The following is an 18,297-nucleotide window of genomic DNA, read 5'->3' as shown; positions in this document are numbered from 1 at the left end:
GCCACTCTTGTCCTGCACGCTGTCCAAGCCCTTCCTTTTGAACCCTCAGTAACCTGTTCTCTGATCCACTCGGTATCAGAACTGTATCTCAATCTTTTATCACTCTGGGTGGGGCCCTCTATTTCTGGGGTGTATGTTTCCAAGCACAATGTGAGTCCTTCCCTCTTGTGCTCCCTGACCCTCTTTTGCATAATCCCAGCCTGACTCTCCTCTAGTTGACACTGGTGCTGACTCTTCAGGCCTCAGATGCTTATTTCCTCACAGCCATCCAGGGCTTAAGCACGTTCTGTCTCCCGCGTGTGTTGTAGGCTTTAGCCGTGGAGTGATTTTACTTTCTTTCCTTTTCAAGATGGTTTCTAGGGAGAATGTGTGGAGAGATTAAAATTTACATGGCCACCGTTATTCTGCAGAAATCTTGAAACTCACATGTTCTTAGGCTCTTGCTCCAGTTTAAGAAAACAGCCCTAGAAACTCTAGAAGAAGCATGTAAGTGTGCAACCATATCATAAGTATGGTTTTAAGTATGGTCATGAAGATGGTAGGTACTTCTGTCCAGTAGCCCTGCGTTCAAAGACTGCCAAGGGAATATATATGTGTTTGTAAGTTAAAGCAAAATGTTTAAGAAATGATGTATTATTCTTTGATTCTCTACCGACGTTTTTAGTAAACCTGCTTCTACCCTAAGCCCACAGTATGTAGCGCTCTGAGGTTTGGTTCAGATTTTTTTACCCCCTTTGGTCAGGTGGGTTCACATGCAAGGATGCTCCATATTATGTCTAGTTTCTTCTGTTTCCTCTCGTGGAAGCTAGTGTTTGCTGCCTTGGTGGACATGGGGCGGGGGTGGGGGGGATGTAACTGGAAGTGAGGGAGGAAGAACCGTGACAGGCTAGTTCTGAAGACAGCTAATGGGAGTTCATTGCCCTTTTTATCTATAGTGTGATCTCTGAGTCCCATAGTTAGAGGTAGAGAGAGCAAATCCATCTTTTTCTGTTTTCTTTGGGACCAGGTTTTGATTCTTATGGTAGAATTCAAGAATATGTTGTTCATGTCTTCAGCACTGGCATTAGTGAAAATCCCCTGGAGACTTTGGCATCTGGTCTTTAGTTTCCAGTGCGCTTGCCAGTTTTCATCTTTTTGTAATTCTTCATGGGTATTATCATGGAAATTGGAAGAAAGGCATATTAGGCCCTGCTGGTTTGCCCTGAGACTAACCCAGAAGTCCTACCAATTATTTTTCAGTAATGAATAGGAAAAGATGATATTTAGGGGACTGATGCAGTTATTCTTAGTAATATTACTTATTTCTTAAGTAGCCTACTTTAAAAATTTAATAAGATTTCTTAATAAAAATATACATGAAAACAATCTCTCCATATATAACTTTATATCAAGTGAATTTAAGTTACGTATTTCCTCACCACATTTAGTCAAAATCTTGTAATTCCCGTGCCTAAATTCTTTATTCATGGTTATGTGTGCATGTTAAAATGACTTTTTAAGGAACATGGGATTTATGCAAACCCAGTCACCTGGACCCACATAACAAGGAAAAGAAGTCCCTCCAGGAATTTCACTGGTACAGTTGACCTTTGAATGGCACAGGTTTGAACCACATGGGTCCACTTATACACAGAATTTTAAATATAAATACAGCGCAGTACAGCAAATGTATTTTGTTTCTTCTAGTTTACTTGGTTATAAGAACATAGTATATACCACATATAACATATAATACATGTGTTAATCAACCACTTATGTTATTGGCAAGGGTTCTGGTCAACAGTAGGCTAAGTTGTAAGTAATTAACTTTTGAGGGAGTCAAAAGTTGTACATGGAGGTTTGACTTCACAGGGGTCAGCACCCCTAATCCTCAAATTGTTAAAGGGTCAACTGTATAACGGCTAAAAATGTGACCTTTGTGGTTAGATCTGATTTAGGTCTTATCTCTTCCATTTGTTATTTGTGTGACCTTGGGCAAGTTACTTACCGTCTATAAGCGTCCGTTCCCTCGTGTGTAAAATGTAACATTAGGAGTACCTACCTCACAGGCACTTATGTGAGCATTTAGTGAAAGACTATGTATAAAACACCTAGCTAGCGTAGTGCCTGGAATACAGTCACAGCTCAGTTGCTCGAGATGAAGGTGGTAACGATGATGATGATGCTCATAAGGAGGTAACAGGACGGATATTACTATGCGGGTGTTTCTTGAGTTTTTTAATCAGTAACTTTTTTTTTTTTTTTTTTCAAAATCTCATCTGCAAAAATACCATCATGCCTATTTCTATTCTAAATATTTGATACTGCTTTTCAGGGTGTGGCTTTTTATGACAGATGGTCAGCAGCTAGTGGCAAAATGAGTATGGAATTTAATAGCATTTCATTTATTTATGGGGAATGTTTTAGTGCCCCACCCTTCAACTAGTTGGAAAATGAAAGTCAAACACTGGAAACTCTATTTATAAATGGACAGTGCTGTGATCTCAGCGTCTGAAACTGTAGACTTTTAGAAAATATTTATAGCATATTGGAAACTAGTCACTGATCAGTGTCCTGTTATTTTTAAAGCAAATCCGGAGAATATGAAATTTGAAATAAGTTAAAATTGAATACTAAAATGTCATCAAAGATAATTAACTGCATACCACATTATGTAAGTTTTTAAGAGAAGAGGGTGGAGGAAATGATTATCTCTTTTGTTAGTGGAGGCATTTGAAGTTAATAGAGATATTAACTTGGTAATAGAGCCTTGAAAATAAGCTGAATGAATGGAAATGTAAGACATTCAAGGCGATAGTGAGGCCACGCCCACATCTTACTAAGGAGACAGTTTAGCATAGTGGTGAGAAGTTGGGAATTCAGGAGTTAATTTGCCTGAGTCTCAAACCCAATTCTATCACCTGTTCAAACCACGTGATCTTGCAAATCATTTAGTTTCTCCGTGCCAAGGTTGTATCTATGTCCTAGTGTCAAGGATTAAATACAATAATACATGTAAAGCATCTAAAGTGATATGTGGCACATAATAAATGCTCTATTAATATTAGCTACTGTTATTCAAAGTAGCCTGGCCAAAACAAACTGCAACATAAAACTGCAACCAAACTCCAGTTTGGCTGTTACAGACATGGATGAAACATGCCCATTTCACTGGTTTAGAGATAGGTCTCTGTCATTAAGCGGTCAATGTGAACAACATGCTACGGTTCTTTTTCTTCACAGAGTTCTTTGCCTACTTACTGCCATAATCATTAATGTAAGCTGGGGTGGGTGGTGAGCATTGCACAGCAAAGATCTTTGAACAGTCCTTTAGGTGCCTATCTTAAGAAGCTAATTAGAGAGCTCTGCTTTGTCCCTATCAGTCTGGAGCCCAAACATTTGCCATAGTAAAAACTTCCATTACCTTGCCATAATAAAATGAGGTCATTTACATGAACTTGTGTGATTATTGAAAACTCATTTCCCACAAACATCATCAGTCATTATTCAGAGATTTAAATTTCACAAATGGAATGAACAACCTAATGAAGATAGTGTTGCTTGTATAGCAAACTACACCATGTCCTTTAATCTGAAAAATAGGGAAAATCCCTAGATAACAGATGACATTATATCGTTTTTATATGCAGTTCATGATAAGTAGACTGTGCGACTTAGCTATTTTTGACACTGATACTTTTCTGAAACAAGAGTCTCACATGGGAGAGAATATGTTACACGTCTTAGAAACTGAAGTTATAGCTACACCAGTATATTTCATAAGGGGAATTCTTACCAGCAAGAAGAATGGTTGGGAATATAAATGTTCCACTGTTCCATATTATTCTTATAAGCGTGTCTCAGGTTATAGTCTTGTATGTGTGGTTATATTCTTTCCATGTCCACAGAGTCATGATCCCATTCTGCAATAAAGGTGTTCTTGTTTTTAAGCTACCAGCTTATTCAGCACATATTGTGTCTCAAGCTTTATGTGTATGTGCTTTATGTAGGCTACCTCATTGAATTCTCACAACAGTTCTGTAAGAAGGTACTTTTATCCACCCTCTGCTAGTGAGTGGGAAAAAAAGGCTCTGGATTATAGAGCCTTGTGGACTTGAGATGAAGACCCTGAAAGGCTATGCCCTTACAGACTGTGCAGGACTGCATGTCAGAGAGTGAGGTCTTGAGAACTGGTCAGGAGGAGGACCACAAACTACTGAAGCAGTTCACAGTCTACTTTCTAGTGCTTTGGTTGTGTGGCAATAAAACTTCCGAACAGTATAAGTATTCCGAACAGTATACAGTATACAGTATTATCATGAAGTACTACAATATTTGTCACATTACCTATAAATACATAGATACATAAAGAAGATAGAAGCTAACACATGTTGTATTATAACCATAATCCATCCCCATAAGCATTTATGAGTTTGGTGAAGCCACTATTTATGTATAAGATTGTGGTGATCACACATTTGATTTCACTGAAGACTGTGTCATGAACACACAAAACACTTTTTTTTTTTCCATCTCACTTTGGTACACATATCTCTGGGGAAGAAACTGCATCATATGCAAAACAATTGTGTTCAAGGTACTTATATCCCTATACAGGGGTGTTTTAAAGGGACTGATGGTAGGGAGTTATCAATGGGTTTCCTAAGGTACTTTCTGAGGACCTAGGATGTATTTTCAAGGGGAAGCCATTGTCATTATACATGGGCTCATTACATAAGTGTCCGAGAAGCTAGTCACCCATCTTTTGCTCTATTGAAGAAAATCAAGAAGTTAGAACATATAATCACATGTGACTTCCTGTAACAAGTCTCAAGATTAGTGATTCTCACCCTGAGCTGTGTGTTAGAATCAGCTGCATTTGTGACAAGGGTACCAAGATAGTTCACCTGGGAAAGAGTAACCTTTTCAATAAATGGTACTGGGATAACTGGATATCCACATGTGAAAGGATGAAATTGGATCCCTACCTCACAGCATACACAAAAATTCACTTAAAATGGGTCAGAGACCTAAGTGTAAGAGCTAAAACTATAATGTTCTCAGAAGAAAATGTAGAAGTAAATCTCTGCGACCCTGGATTAAGCCCTGGTTTCATAGATAAAACACCAAAAGCAACAAAAGGAAAAATAGACAAGTTGGAACACATCAAAAATTTTGAACCTTTGTTCTGCAAATGATACTATCAAGAAAGCAAACAAACAAACAAACAAACAAAAAACAACCCAGAGACTTGGAGAGAACATTAACAAATCATGTATCTGATAAGGGACTTGCATCCAGAATATATACAACCCAGTTACAAATTATAAAAAGACAAATAATCCAATTTAAAAATGAGCAAAGTATCTGAATAGACATTTCTCCAAAGAAGCTATACAAATAGTCGATATCCACATGAAAAGGAAAATGTAAATCAAAACCACAGTGAGATACCACTTCATACTAAGATGGCTATAATCAAAAAGACAGACATTAACAAGTGATACCGAGGATGTGGACAAATTGGAATGCTCATACCGGGCTGGTGAGAGTGTAAATGGCACAGCTGCTTTGGAAAACAGTTTGGCAGGTCTTTAAATGTTAAATATAGAATTACCATATGATCCAGCAAGTCCAGTCCTAGGTATATATGCAAGAGAAATGACAACAAGGGTCCATACAAAAACTTGTACATGAGCAGCCATAACAGGATTATTCATAATAGCCAAAAAGTGGACCAAATGTCCATCAACTGATGGGTGGATAAAGAAAACATGTTATATCCGTACAATGAAATATTATTCAGCCATTTAAAGGAATGAAGTGCTTGATAAATGTTACAACATGGATGAACCTTGAAAACATTACACTTAGTTAAAGAAGCTAGTCACATAAGACCACGTATTCTATGATCCCATTTCTATAAAATGTCTGGAATAGGCACATCTGAAGGAACGCTACAGATTAGTGATTGCCTAGGGCTTCTGCGAGGGTACATAATTTTTATTTAGTAGGGGAAAAAATAAAATTCGATTTTGTTTTATTGGATGTTATTTTATAATTCTGAATACTCTAAAAATATTTAACCGTACACTTTATTTTTTTTTTATGTTTATTTATTTTGAGAGAGAGAGAGGGAGAGAGAGAGCATGGGGGAAGGACAGAGAGAGAGGAGAGAGAGAATGCCAAGCAGGCTCCACCCTGTTAGCACAGAGCCTGTTGCAGGGTTCAAGCTCACAAACAGTGAGATCATGACCTGAGCTAAAATCAAGGGTGGGATGCTTAACCGACTGAGCCACCCAGGCACCCCCTAACTGAACACTTTAAATGGGTGAATTGTATGATTTGTAAATTATATTTTAATAAAGCTAATTTAAAACAAATTACTTTTGGGGCACCTGGGTGGCGCAGTCGGTTAAGCGTCCGACTTCAGCCAGGTCACGATCTCGCGGTCCGTGAGTTCGAGCCCCGCGTCAGGCTCTGGGCTGATGGCTCGGAGCCTGGAGCCTGTTTCCGATTCTGTGTCTCCCTCTCTCTGCCCCTCCCCCGTTCATGCTGTGTCTCTCTCTGTCCCAAAAATAAATAAACGTTGAAAAAAAAATTAAAAAAACAACAACAACAACAAATTACTTTTATGAATCTGCATGCCCAGGCTGAAGCACATGTTAATGAGATCACGCTCTTTTGGTGGAACTCTTGCATCAGTATGTTTTAAAGCTTCCCAGGTGATTGCATTGTGTAGCCAGGGTCAAGAACCATCGCTCTAGAATCAGGTCTAAACTAAATGAATTTCTAATTTAGGAAACGCTGAAGGAGTTCCAGTCCTGTGTAACAGGGCTCCAAGGGACTTTCTCCAATCTCGCTACTCAAAGTGTGGTCTTCAGACCAGCAACAACTATACTAACCGGGAACCTGCTAGAAATGCAGATTCCTGGCCCCACCTGCTCAAATAAGTCAGATCCACAGTTTAACAGGATCTCCTAGGGATCTGCATGTACATTAATGTTTGAATAGCTCTGTTCCAGAGCAGTGGTCGCAACCCAGTGCCTCTCAGTTGCACACTGGAATCAGCTAGGAGTTCAAAAAAGTACTGATGCCTGGGTTCTGCCCCACAGTGATCTTTCTGGTTACAAGATGTAGTCGGAGCATCTGGATGTGAAAGCTCCTCAGGTAATTCTTTATTTTTTTTTTATTTTTGACAGAGAGAGAGAGAGAGAGAGAGAGAGAGAGAGAGAGAGAGACAGGTAGAGCACGAGTTGGAGAGGAGCAGAGAGAGGGAGACACAGAATGAGAAGCAGCCCCAGGCTCTCAGCTGTCAGCACAGAGCCTGACATGGGGCTCAAACCCACGAACCACGAGTTCATGACCTGAGCGAAAGTCTGGCACTTTTCTGACTGAGCCACCCAGGTGCCCCGCTCCTCGGGTAATTCTAATATGAGATAAAGTGAGAATAACTTCAGTTACAATACTGTTCGGAGACATTTAATGGTGAAGAGAAGATATGATGGTTAAAGGTAAAATAAATACATAAATATGTGGAAAAACTGCATAAAAAAGTAGAGGTTATTGGTGACAAAAATTTCCAGAGGCACAGAGAAGAAAGGATGGCACTATGCCGGCAATGCAAGAGGTTTGCCCTAAAAATACACAGGAAGAGGAAAAGATAAAAAAAGAAAAGCCTAAGCATTTTTCTCTCCAGGTACAGGAGTGAGATCTTTTATATGCTTATTAGAGACTACTCAACTTTAGATGATCAAGGATTTGTGAGCCTTTAAGAATATTTTAAACTGCACTGAAAACAGGTGCCTGCTCATTGAACTTTCCTCTCTTTTAATCTAAAAAGAGAATGTCAGTTTATTAATCCAGTGGTAGAGATTTTTCTCCCAGTAACCAGAGCGCTGGAGTCCAGTTTCTTGGTTCTGGGGAAACCGAGTTCCTCCTGGGAGCTGAGCCGAGTCAGGGAGGTGTTTATTCTTCCTTCCAGGCATCGTCATTATTGGGCTACACCTCTATAGTGACCAGTAGTTCTCTGCCCTTTGCTGGTCACTTGAGAATCATGACTCTAAACTATTCCTTATGCAATACTATGGAGCTTGCAGGGCTGGTCTTTGAGATCCCCATTTATCACCCGACTCCCCAACACCCCTCACCTGCCAGGTTCTCCTGTGTTCTTCTCCGGAGGCTTGAGTCCCCTTCTCCCATCCAGCATCAGTGTGCTGTGCCCTGGTCTCCACTGCAGTGAGCCACACGGTTCCTGTGCCTTCCCAAGTGGATGTGTGTATGTGTATATGTGTGTGCATAATCACTTTCGTGAAACTGTACCGGTAACTTAGTGCAGCATAGCTGTTAAAGGAAACCCAGTCCTTCCCTCTCTCCCTACCCCCTTGTTTCCTTCTCCCTCTTCTTCCTCCTCCCCCCCACCCCCCCACCCCTGCCTTTTCTTCCTCCATCTTCTCTCCCTCCCTCCCCATCCTCCCCTCTCCTCCCCTCCTTCTCAGGCATTAAGACCCTGCACCCATTATTGAAACAAAGCCTTTAGTGTTGAGATTTGAGAACCCAGTGACTCTAAACCCATTATTGTGTTTTCTCCATTTTGGTAAAAGCAATCCTGTTCTTAAATTTGCATGGGAATTCTCAGACTCCTGAGAGGGAATTACATGATCAGTCGTTGTGATAACTACATTTTAAGTAGGTAGAATACAATCACATTCCAGAAGTTAACATGTTTAAATATTACATGTATGTCCTAGTTTGGATAGTTTTTCCTGTCTTTAAAATCCTGTAAAATATCTGAGTTTTCCCCCTTGTTATGCTTTTAGATGTGTTTGTGGGGCCTTAGAAATTTTTAGAAATTATATACTACTTTTAAAAAATCTTAAAAATGTCCCAATTATCATAATACATACTAGTTATAAAAATTAAAAGTCCTCATAACCTCACTCCACCCATCCATCCCCCCCCCCCCCCCAGTTAACAGTTTGGTGTATATTTTTTTTTTCATATTTCCATAATTACTTCCCATGTAGGTATGTATCTTTTTAAAAATCCACCTGGAGATATTTCTAAAATCCATCATTTCCCAAAAGTCTAGCCCCAAGGAATTAGTACATGAACTTGTCTGGGCTTTTAATTTATATTTTGAGGGGGAGTAACCCAAGATTTATGGTATTTTACTCAGTCCCTAAATGTACATTTGGTTTCTTTGGTTTATTTAATAAATTTCTTGGAGTGACTAAGGGTGTTTGATCACTGTTTTATTCACTGATCACATACTGTCTTCTTGCCTCATATCCGTAACCACATCCTTTTCAAAATATTCCAATGACTACATTTTAAAAAGTAGTATCATAACATGCTCAAGAGAATTGGCTGTTTTTTGTTTGGGTTTTGTTGTTGTTTTTGTTCCTATTTGCATCATGGTGATTCTGCCTGTGGAGATTTTTCCAGGACCTAATCCATCACCAGGATTACTCACAAACTCAGGTATTCCAAACGTCATCTTTTCTTTGTAGTTTCCTTATTTTGAAATATCTGTGACTCTTCTGAGTAATGAAAAAAATATGAATGAGTAACATACAGAGAAACTCTTCCTAAAAGTTATTAGAAAAATATCCTTTATTTAACTGTGCCTAATGCTTTGGGGGTATTCCAGTGAACTTTGCTTTTAAAGACAAGTGGTTATGTACTAATATCTTGGCCCTGACATTTTTGGATATTTTTTTGAATTGAATGAATTTTGTTTTGTTTTTAGGTAGTCCAGAAAAATTCTATCTTTATTTTTAAGTCACCTTAAAATTTTAACATGCAGATTTTACTTAGCTAACTGTAAATCTCATCAATAGTATTAACTTATTCTGAATGATAAGACTTTATAAAATGCATCCATTCTGATTTCCCCTCTTGACTTACTTGCTATTATTATCATCCAGATTTTAACTCTATTTACTTTGAACCCACAAATTAGACATCATCATCATCATCATCACCATCATCATCATCATCCTGTTTAGATTTTCTCACGTTTGCCATTTTCTTTGCTAATCGTGCTTACTTGCATTCAGAGTTTCTGGAATCAAACTCTAGTACCTATCATTTTGGACTGGTTGACAGTCTCCAGGACAATCAGATAGTTAGTTGCCTCAGGAAGAAAATGAGAAAAGTCCTAGGAAATAGCCCCCTCTCCCCAGCAACCCTGCCTCTGGTGCCTGCAGGACTAGAGACATCCCTGTGTATTTCCCTCCCAGTCTCTAATTGGTGTGTTTTATGGAGTAGAGAACAAGGAAATCTTATAGAATACTAAAGTTAAAAGCACTCACTTTGAAGAGCTGTCATTTCTTCTGAGATCATATTCTTCCTACCTTTTTGGCTGTTAAAATCGTCTTTATTTCATAAAATAATGCTGATGGTAGTTGAAGCTTGGGGTTTTCTTAATTAAATTTTGCTAAAAAATATATATATATATATTTTTACTTGTCAAATACACAATTCTATGGGCCTTGAAATCCTAAGCCATTGCTGCTGATAGCTACCTGTGATTTTGGGGTGTGGCTATTGGGCTGCCTGAAACCATGTCCTCTTGGTTACATCAGGGACCTTAATGATTATTCGGTTGTATACAAAGCCTACAGTGTTAACAAGTAGTACTTTGCAACCTTTTATTGGGTTCTCAAATAGTCCTCTCCCCACAGTTGAAATTGCATTTAACAACTTCTTACATAAGGCTGAGTACATACTAGCAAATGTCCTGGGTGCATCATGCACTCCCCACATACATCTGGTGGTGTTAATGCTCTCAATTTTTTAAGTACACCATGTTGAGAGTCACATGATCTAAGACTTGACCAATAACTTTGTGCCTTCCTTACTTGTAACATAAGGGGTTGGTCTGTGATCCCCAAGTTTGTGTTCACCACTAACGTAGGTTGTGATAGTAGTATTGATGCTGCTATCCTGGCAGATGTTCTTTCCGCGTCTCCCTGTGAATGGTCAGCGTGAAGCCTACACAGAACAACTTGGGTTCTCATTGCCCCTTTGTAAGGAATAGCCGCGTATAAATACAGCCACATCGTTCATTGCAAAGGGTCACAGGAGTCTTTAATTTTTTTTATCTTTTATTTTATTTTTGAGAGAGAGAGAGAGAGAGAGCAAGCAGGGGAGGTGCAGAGAGAGAGAGAGAGGGAGACACAGAATCCGAAGCAGGCTCCAGGCTCCCAGCTGTCAGCACGGAGCCCGGTGCGGGCCTCGAACTCACGAACCGTGAGATCATGACCTGAGCCGAAGTTGGACGTTTAACCGACTGAGCCACCCAGGTGCCCCAAGGGTCACAGGACTCTTATTTTTTAATTGTCATGATACTTGACACTGAAAGTCTTATCAGATGTTCATCATTACTATCGTGGAGACAAATGATGAATTGAAGACACACCAACTGCAGATTTTAGAGATCTCTGAATGCATGACAAAGTTGTTAATTGGCAGGTTTGTTATTTCCTGTAGTGCAAGAAAGGGAAATATTAAAAATCCTCATATTGATTTGGGAGAGGAAATTAATGTGTCCTAAAAAATTCTCTTCTAGTGAAGGAAGCCCATCCCCCAGAAAGGAGCTGCTGCATAATATCGACCCAAACTTTGTGGATATTTCACCGTGTGAGTACCTTGTTTATTGCTACTAAACTGAATCCCTTTGGCTCACGAACACAGTTTTACTGGCTGACGTGTCTCTAGCCTAACGTTCTCCTTTCCACTTGAGTTTGCTGACAGGGTAAACAGTTCTCCATAACACCTGCTGTGCTGATCGCATCGTGGCTTCAGTGGCCCAGGGGGTAAATTCTGTTCTTGGCTCTGCCTATTCCTAGCTATGTGATCTTCCAGCCATTTCATCTCCCTGCCTCAGCTTTTCCAGAGGGTCCTAGAGGCTCCTGCTCACTGTGGGAGTCATGTTATTGTTGTTGCCTTCTTCTCACCTGAGAGTTCCAGAGCCTTCTTCCGGGAAACCCAAGGGCAAATAAGCTACCACATCAGCCGATGGAGCTGGCCAGCTGCTACCCAGCACCTGCTGCATCACACAGGTGTGACTCACCCAGCAATCCTGGAAGTGATTTAGCTTGCTTCTGGCTACTGCCTAGATTCAGGCATAGGTAGCCCCATTGATTCTGCAGGGAAGGAAGCCATTTGTGCTCTCTGATCACTACAGTTTGTAACAGTGCTGTGTAAATGCCATGCTAGTGGCCCTGAGGACCCGAGCCTAGTGAGTTTGGGCCTGGAAAGCCTTAACTCTTAGGCCCTTTGTCCAGCCTCCATCATAAAGCCTGGCGTCTTCAGAAAATAATGCTCCTCCGTTTCTTTCGTTCATTGTACATTCCCCTCCTTTCTAGGCATACTGCCACCCCCTTTATTCGTTCCTTCCTTCAGGCTCTCCTTACTTCTTTGTCCTCTCCAGTCTGTGTCACAGCCTGGCACAGGGTTTCCTTGCTTAGACAGCAACCCCACAGTAACTCTGTCCACGGGCATCTGCAGCCCCACTCTCCCACCTGCCACTCCCTGCCCTGCTAGACGCTTGCCTTTTCTAAAGGAGGCAGATCGTCCTATTTTTGTCTTGAAAATGCTTTTCTCTGTGGCTGAAACACCTTACCCTGCCCTCCCACAGGTTCTCCTCATTCCTTAAAACTCAAAAGAAACATCCCATCTATGTGAACGCTCCTTGGAGCCCCAGAAAGTCCTTCCTCAGCATCCCTTTGTACATATCTGTGTGTAAATCCTTCATCGAATTCTCTTATACTGTGCCTTCATTTCCCACTAAGCTGAGAGCTCCTGGAAGTCAAGCTCTGTGGCTGATTCATCTTTTCATCCTCGTAAGTTAACATGAATACCCAGTACTGGGTAGGCCCTTGGTAATAATTACGTGATGACTAATGGAGGAGCGTTGGGATAGAATTAGGACCGGAGTAGAAGCATTAGACTTGGAAAGGAAAGGGCCTGAGGCGGTATGGAGAAATTGGAGTCACTTATGTCCCTGAGAGAGACAAGGGTACTTCTATGTCCATATGGTAACCACTAGCCATTTGTGGCCATTGAACATTTGAAATGTGGCTAATTGTGGATTGAGATGTGCTAAAGTATAAAATACACATCAGATTCAGAGGATTTAGTATAAAAAAATTTGAAATATATCATAAAATATATTTACTAGTTGAAATGGCAATATTTTGGATATGTTGAGTTAAGTACGTTATTATTAATTCCACCTCTTTCCTTTTCCTGTGGTTAATAGAGAATGTAGAATTACATATGAATTTGCATCATATTTCTGTTAGTCTACAAGGATTGTTCTAGAAGGTGCTAGGAAGTGATTTGATCAACAGTGTGAGAGGAGCAGAGACTCCCGTGACTAGTTACTAAGAACCCAACATCCATGGTTTTTAACCTTTTCTCTGCCCCAGCACAGCAAAGGGGTGTGACACAATATAGTCCATAACTGGCTCACGAGAGCAGTGATTCTTTTTTATTTATTTATTTATTTATTTATTTAACGTTTATTTATTTTTGAGACAGAGAGAGACAGAGAGAGACAGAGCATGAATGGGGGAGGGTCAGAGAGAGGGAGACACAGAATCTGAAACAGGCTCCAGGCTCCGAGCTGTCAGCACAGAGCCCGACGCAGGGCTCGAACTCACGGACCGCGAGATCGTGACCTGAGCCGAAGTCGGTCGCTCAACCGACTGAGCCACCCAGGCGCCTCACGAGAGCAGTGATTCTTGACCAGTGAGATCAGAATCTCTCGCAAGAAGGGAAGAGAGGGGAGGCAGGAAGGGTTTTCAAGACTTGTAGGTAATTTAATGCACTGAGAAACCCAGTATGAAGACCAAGGATGTGCTGAGTATGCATCACACATTGTAATAGTTGCCACTGTCCTTAACCAACTATGTTCCATCTACAGAAGAAAAGCCTTAAGCCCCCTCCACTCACCAAACTGAATTTTCCTTAGCAGCAGAAATGGGGGCATAGGTTGTATATTTCTGGGTAAGTCGGTTGTAATGCTGCCTGCCGCAGGTTCTTAGTACGTACAACCCGCTGTGGATCTGCTACCTCCCCTAAAGTGCCGCAGCTAAATCACAGCATGGCACAAGGTTTCTCCAGTGTAAAAGTTAAGAAGGCATGGAAATCAGAAGAGAGAATCATCTTAGTTTTGCCCCCCATAGATTCTAGGGCCTTGAGCAAGTCCCTCCACTTCTCCTGGACTCAGTTTCCCACATATTAAGTGATGGACTTACGAAGACCGTTTACTGCTGTCACAAAGTCAGGGACATTTTCTGGCCTTCTGCTGCTCCCACCCCCCCCCCTTAAAGCTCCCTCCAGGCCTCCCTGTTGACCTGTCCTGCCAACTAGGAACTCCTGCCTGTCATGAGGGACATTGTCCGGTGCTGGCATCAACGTGGAACCACATTCACCGTTGGTCCACAGAAACGGGGTGCTCACTTCTGACTCTGCCTGCCAGTGGCCAAGTGCCACTCCTCCTCGTACATGGACAACACCATGGGCTTTTCCTCCCCAGTTTTTATATTCATTTCAATCTACCTTGCAGCAGACGTTGAAAAAAGGAGAGCTATCTTTGGGGTCCTGCTCCTTTATGGGAGGATGAAACAAGCTCATTGCCTTTTCTATGCAACTAATTGGGGGGATTAAATCCATCTATAAGAAAATATGTATTTATAGGACAACCAAGTCTTCAAATTTACACATTCTTTTTTTCCAAAGTTTATTTATTTATTTTTGAGAGAGAGACAGCATGAGTGGGGGAGAGGCAGAGAGATAGAGAGAGACAGAGAGAGAGAGACAGAGAGAGAGAGAGAGAGAGAGAGAGAGAGAATCCCAAGCAGGATCCACACTGTCACCACAGAGCCCAGTGCGGGGCTCAAACTCACGAAACCATGAGATCATGACCTGAGCCAAAACCAAGAGTCGGACGCTTAACCGACTGAGCCACCCAGGCGCCCCAAATCCTATTTATAGGGTATATTTCATGAATATGTTCTAGAGGCTTTGTGGAATAAGATCATAGAGCAGCCGATCTAGAATTTATGTGAAAGGTTAACAATTGAGTCAATGTCATCACAGAACCATTTCTTTGGTTTCTAACCCCAGCACTTCCCAGATTGTTTGTCCTTCCTTATAGCACAAGAGGGTGGTGTTCTACCTCTCCTTCCCAAACGCCACTTAGTTCACCAGTCTCCTCACCTGTCAAGTGAACATTGAATTAAAATGTCTGAAGTTCCTTCCAGCTTCAACATTCTTCGGGTCTCTAAACGGATCTCAAAGGGGCAAAGCCCCTGACTCAGTCTGTCTCCTTTTCCACCCTGTGCTCATTGATAAGAAGCAACATAGCCAAAGGCATGGTTGTAAAAGAGATGAATACAAGTGAAAATGTTAGAAACATTAGAAGCGCTGAAGTAATTTGTCGGCACCTGAGTGGCTCAGTCGGTTGAGCATCCAACTCTTGATTTTGGCTCCTCTGTCTTCCTCTGCCCCATCCCCCACTCATGCATGTGCTCTCTCGTCTCTAAAATAAAAAAAACAAGGAAAGATGAGAAACAAAATCAGCGCTCGAGTAATTTGAATTATAGGATTTTGTTATTCCCACATCCTGCCCACTTTTTTGATCCCTGTTGTAAAACATCACTGCATCAATTTACTTACTCATCTGCTCTCTCCCCTTTAGTGGGCCTTGTTGGGGGTTGTGGACCAATATCCCCTCCTATGATGAATCAGAGAAACAGGCGTTAGACATTTCCCAGGGGAGCCCTGCCTTCTATGTAGTACCAGATCCCCTGAGAAGCTGGCCTGTTGGGGTTTAGCAGCTATACTCCCTCCCTCTTATTCTAAGGTGCCCCCAAGGCCCTTCCTACTGGCGGAGTTGGGGCACTTTTCATGGACACATACCCTTGGTACTTTTTGGGTTAGGTGTTAATAACAAAGATATTCCCAAAAGGCTGGGACACAGACATAAACACATACTAGAGTTCATAGGATTTCTCATAGACCAGGAGATTCTGTGGTAAAGCATAAATCGTCTCAGTGAACCACAGGTCACACTCATTAGGGTGGCTACTATCAAAAGAAAAAAAAAGGAAGGAAGAAAAATAACAAGTGTTGGTGAGGAGGTGGAGAAATTCGAACACTTATGCACTACTGGTGGGAATGTTGGAACTGTAAAATGCTGTTAAACACTTATGTACCGTTGGTGGGAATGTAAAATGTGAACGCACAGTTGGTGGCATGAAAGGGTGAACAAAATGCAGTACACACATAAGTGGAATATCACTCAGCCTTAAAAAGGACAGAAATTCTGGCACATGCTACAACACGGATGAACCTTAAGAACATTTGTAGAATGAGCCAGTCACCAAAAGACAAATACTGCATGCTTCCACTTATATGAGGTACCTATGTAGTCAAAATTATAGAGACAGAAAGTGGAATGGTGGCTGCCAGGGGCTGGAGGAGGCGAGATGGGGCTTAGTGCCTAAGGGGTGTAGTTTCAGTTTTGCAAGATGAAAAGAGTTGTGTGGTTGGGAGTGGGGTGACGGTGGCTCAACAACGTGAATGTCCTTAATGCCACTCAGCTGTCCATTTAAAAGTAGTTAAATGGTAAGTTTTATATATTTTTTAAAAATATTTTTTTTAGTGTTTTTATTTATTTTTGAGAGAGAGAGAGCACACACAAGAGTGGGTTAGGGGCAGAGACAGAGGGGGACAGATGATCCGAAGCAGGCTCTGTGCTGACAGCAGCAAGCCCAACGTGGGGTTCGAGCTCATGAACCGTGAGATCGTGACCTGAGCCAAAGTCGGATGCCCCACTGACTGAGCCCCCCCAGGCGCCCCCAGAGTTTATATATATATATATTTATATATTTATATATATTATATATAATATTATTATATATATTTATATATATTATATATATATTATTATATATATTTATATATATATGTTTTAACCACAATTAAAAATAAATAGAATGTAAAACAAACAAACAGAAGCATAGAAATTCATGAGGACAGGGTCTGTATCTTTTTCATTTACTGCCATATTCCCAGTGCATAGCATGGAATCTGCCATGATAGTGATTTCTCAATAAATACTTGTTAATGAGTGATCATAGATCAACAGGCTAAAGTCATTGTCTTACTGTCGTTTAGCATTTCCTGAACCTAAAAGTACCTCCAGATGGCAATTCACACCCGCCTTTTCATGCGTGAACTTGCATCCTACATTTTGTTCCTAAATAAAAATAGTTTAATTACCGTTAAGAAGTGGCTTGTGACCATTATAACATGATCATATACAGACGTCTGAAGCTACTTATCCAGTTTATAAATGTTCACCCTCACCCTTCCCCTGCATTGAAAATATCAGCCAGAAGAGAGATGATGTGGGATTTTCCCTGCCTTTCTTCAGTCCTTTCCCCAGACCTCCTTGCTAGACAAATACATATATTAATAAAGTCCCTGCCTCTGTGTGCAGCTCAGCCTGACTTCCCCTCTGTGTCCAGGGAGCTGCCTCTCCTGCTGTTCTCTTTGTGTTCCCTTTCTGGCAAGTTCCCTGTCATTGTTTCATTGACCACTGTCCTCTCAGTGCCCCAAATTTGGCTCTGCTTTTATCTCTCCCTCGCCCCCCACCCCAGGGCCAGTATCGGACGTGTGGGCTGTATTCGCTTTCCTGTGTGCTTTGAGGAAACATTTTATTCATCTTTACAGGCTTTGTTCTAAGGTAACTTTGGACAGACCTGTGTTGGTCTCTATCCAGATAGTACCTTTTTACCCTCCCTCCTTCCTTTCTAGGAATAGATCCTAAGGATTACCTATTTCCCATCTTTAAAATATTTCTTTCTAGCAGGCTGACCAAGACTCAGGGTCCTTCTCGAGCAGTCAGGGTAGTCAGTGGGGGAAACCTGTGTGAGCTCGAGGGACAGGGATGATGCTGTTTAAGCTGACTTACGGAAAGCCCGGAAACATCCACAGTGCTAGGGAGCAGCCATGATTCCAAGTCAGGGCCTGAGCTCCTGCAGGTGCGAGCCCAGCTCTACGTGCTTGTGAGGAGCTCCACACTCCCTTAGGTTCCAGCCATAGTGCCCCAGACCACGAGGGGAAATAATTCAAAGGCATTCATTTGCCTGAGAGAGAATATATACACCCATCCTACAAGCACCAGGCTTGACATGGGCTGTTCTGAAGTTAATGAGCCCACCCCATCTGAGACCACCAGCTCACCTGGGAAGTCAGACGAGGCTTCCCGCGCATCCTTAGAATTCTCACCTACAT

At 41.4% G+C, this 18,297-nt stretch overlaps 1 protein-coding gene across 1 annotated transcript in view; it reads left to right on the top strand.

Moving 5' to 3' along the window:
* Positions 1 to 18,297, top strand: part of ARSB (arylsulfatase B) — a 170,099-nt gene that overhangs the window by 95,358 nt on the left and 56,444 nt on the right. The window contains 1 exon segment of the mRNA NM_001142259.1: positions 11,555 to 11,625. Within this exon segment, the coding sequence (NP_001135731.1) occupies positions 11,555 to 11,625 (71 nt within the window).

Source organism: Felis catus, chromosome A1 (genome assembly GCF_018350175.1).
Source record: "Felis catus isolate Fca126 chromosome A1, F.catus_Fca126_mat1.0, whole genome shotgun sequence".
NCBI lineage: Eukaryota > Metazoa > Chordata > Mammalia > Carnivora > Felidae > Felis > Felis catus.
The sequence above is the reverse complement of the archived record's forward strand: the minus strand, read 5'-3'. Positions and strand labels throughout refer to the sequence as shown.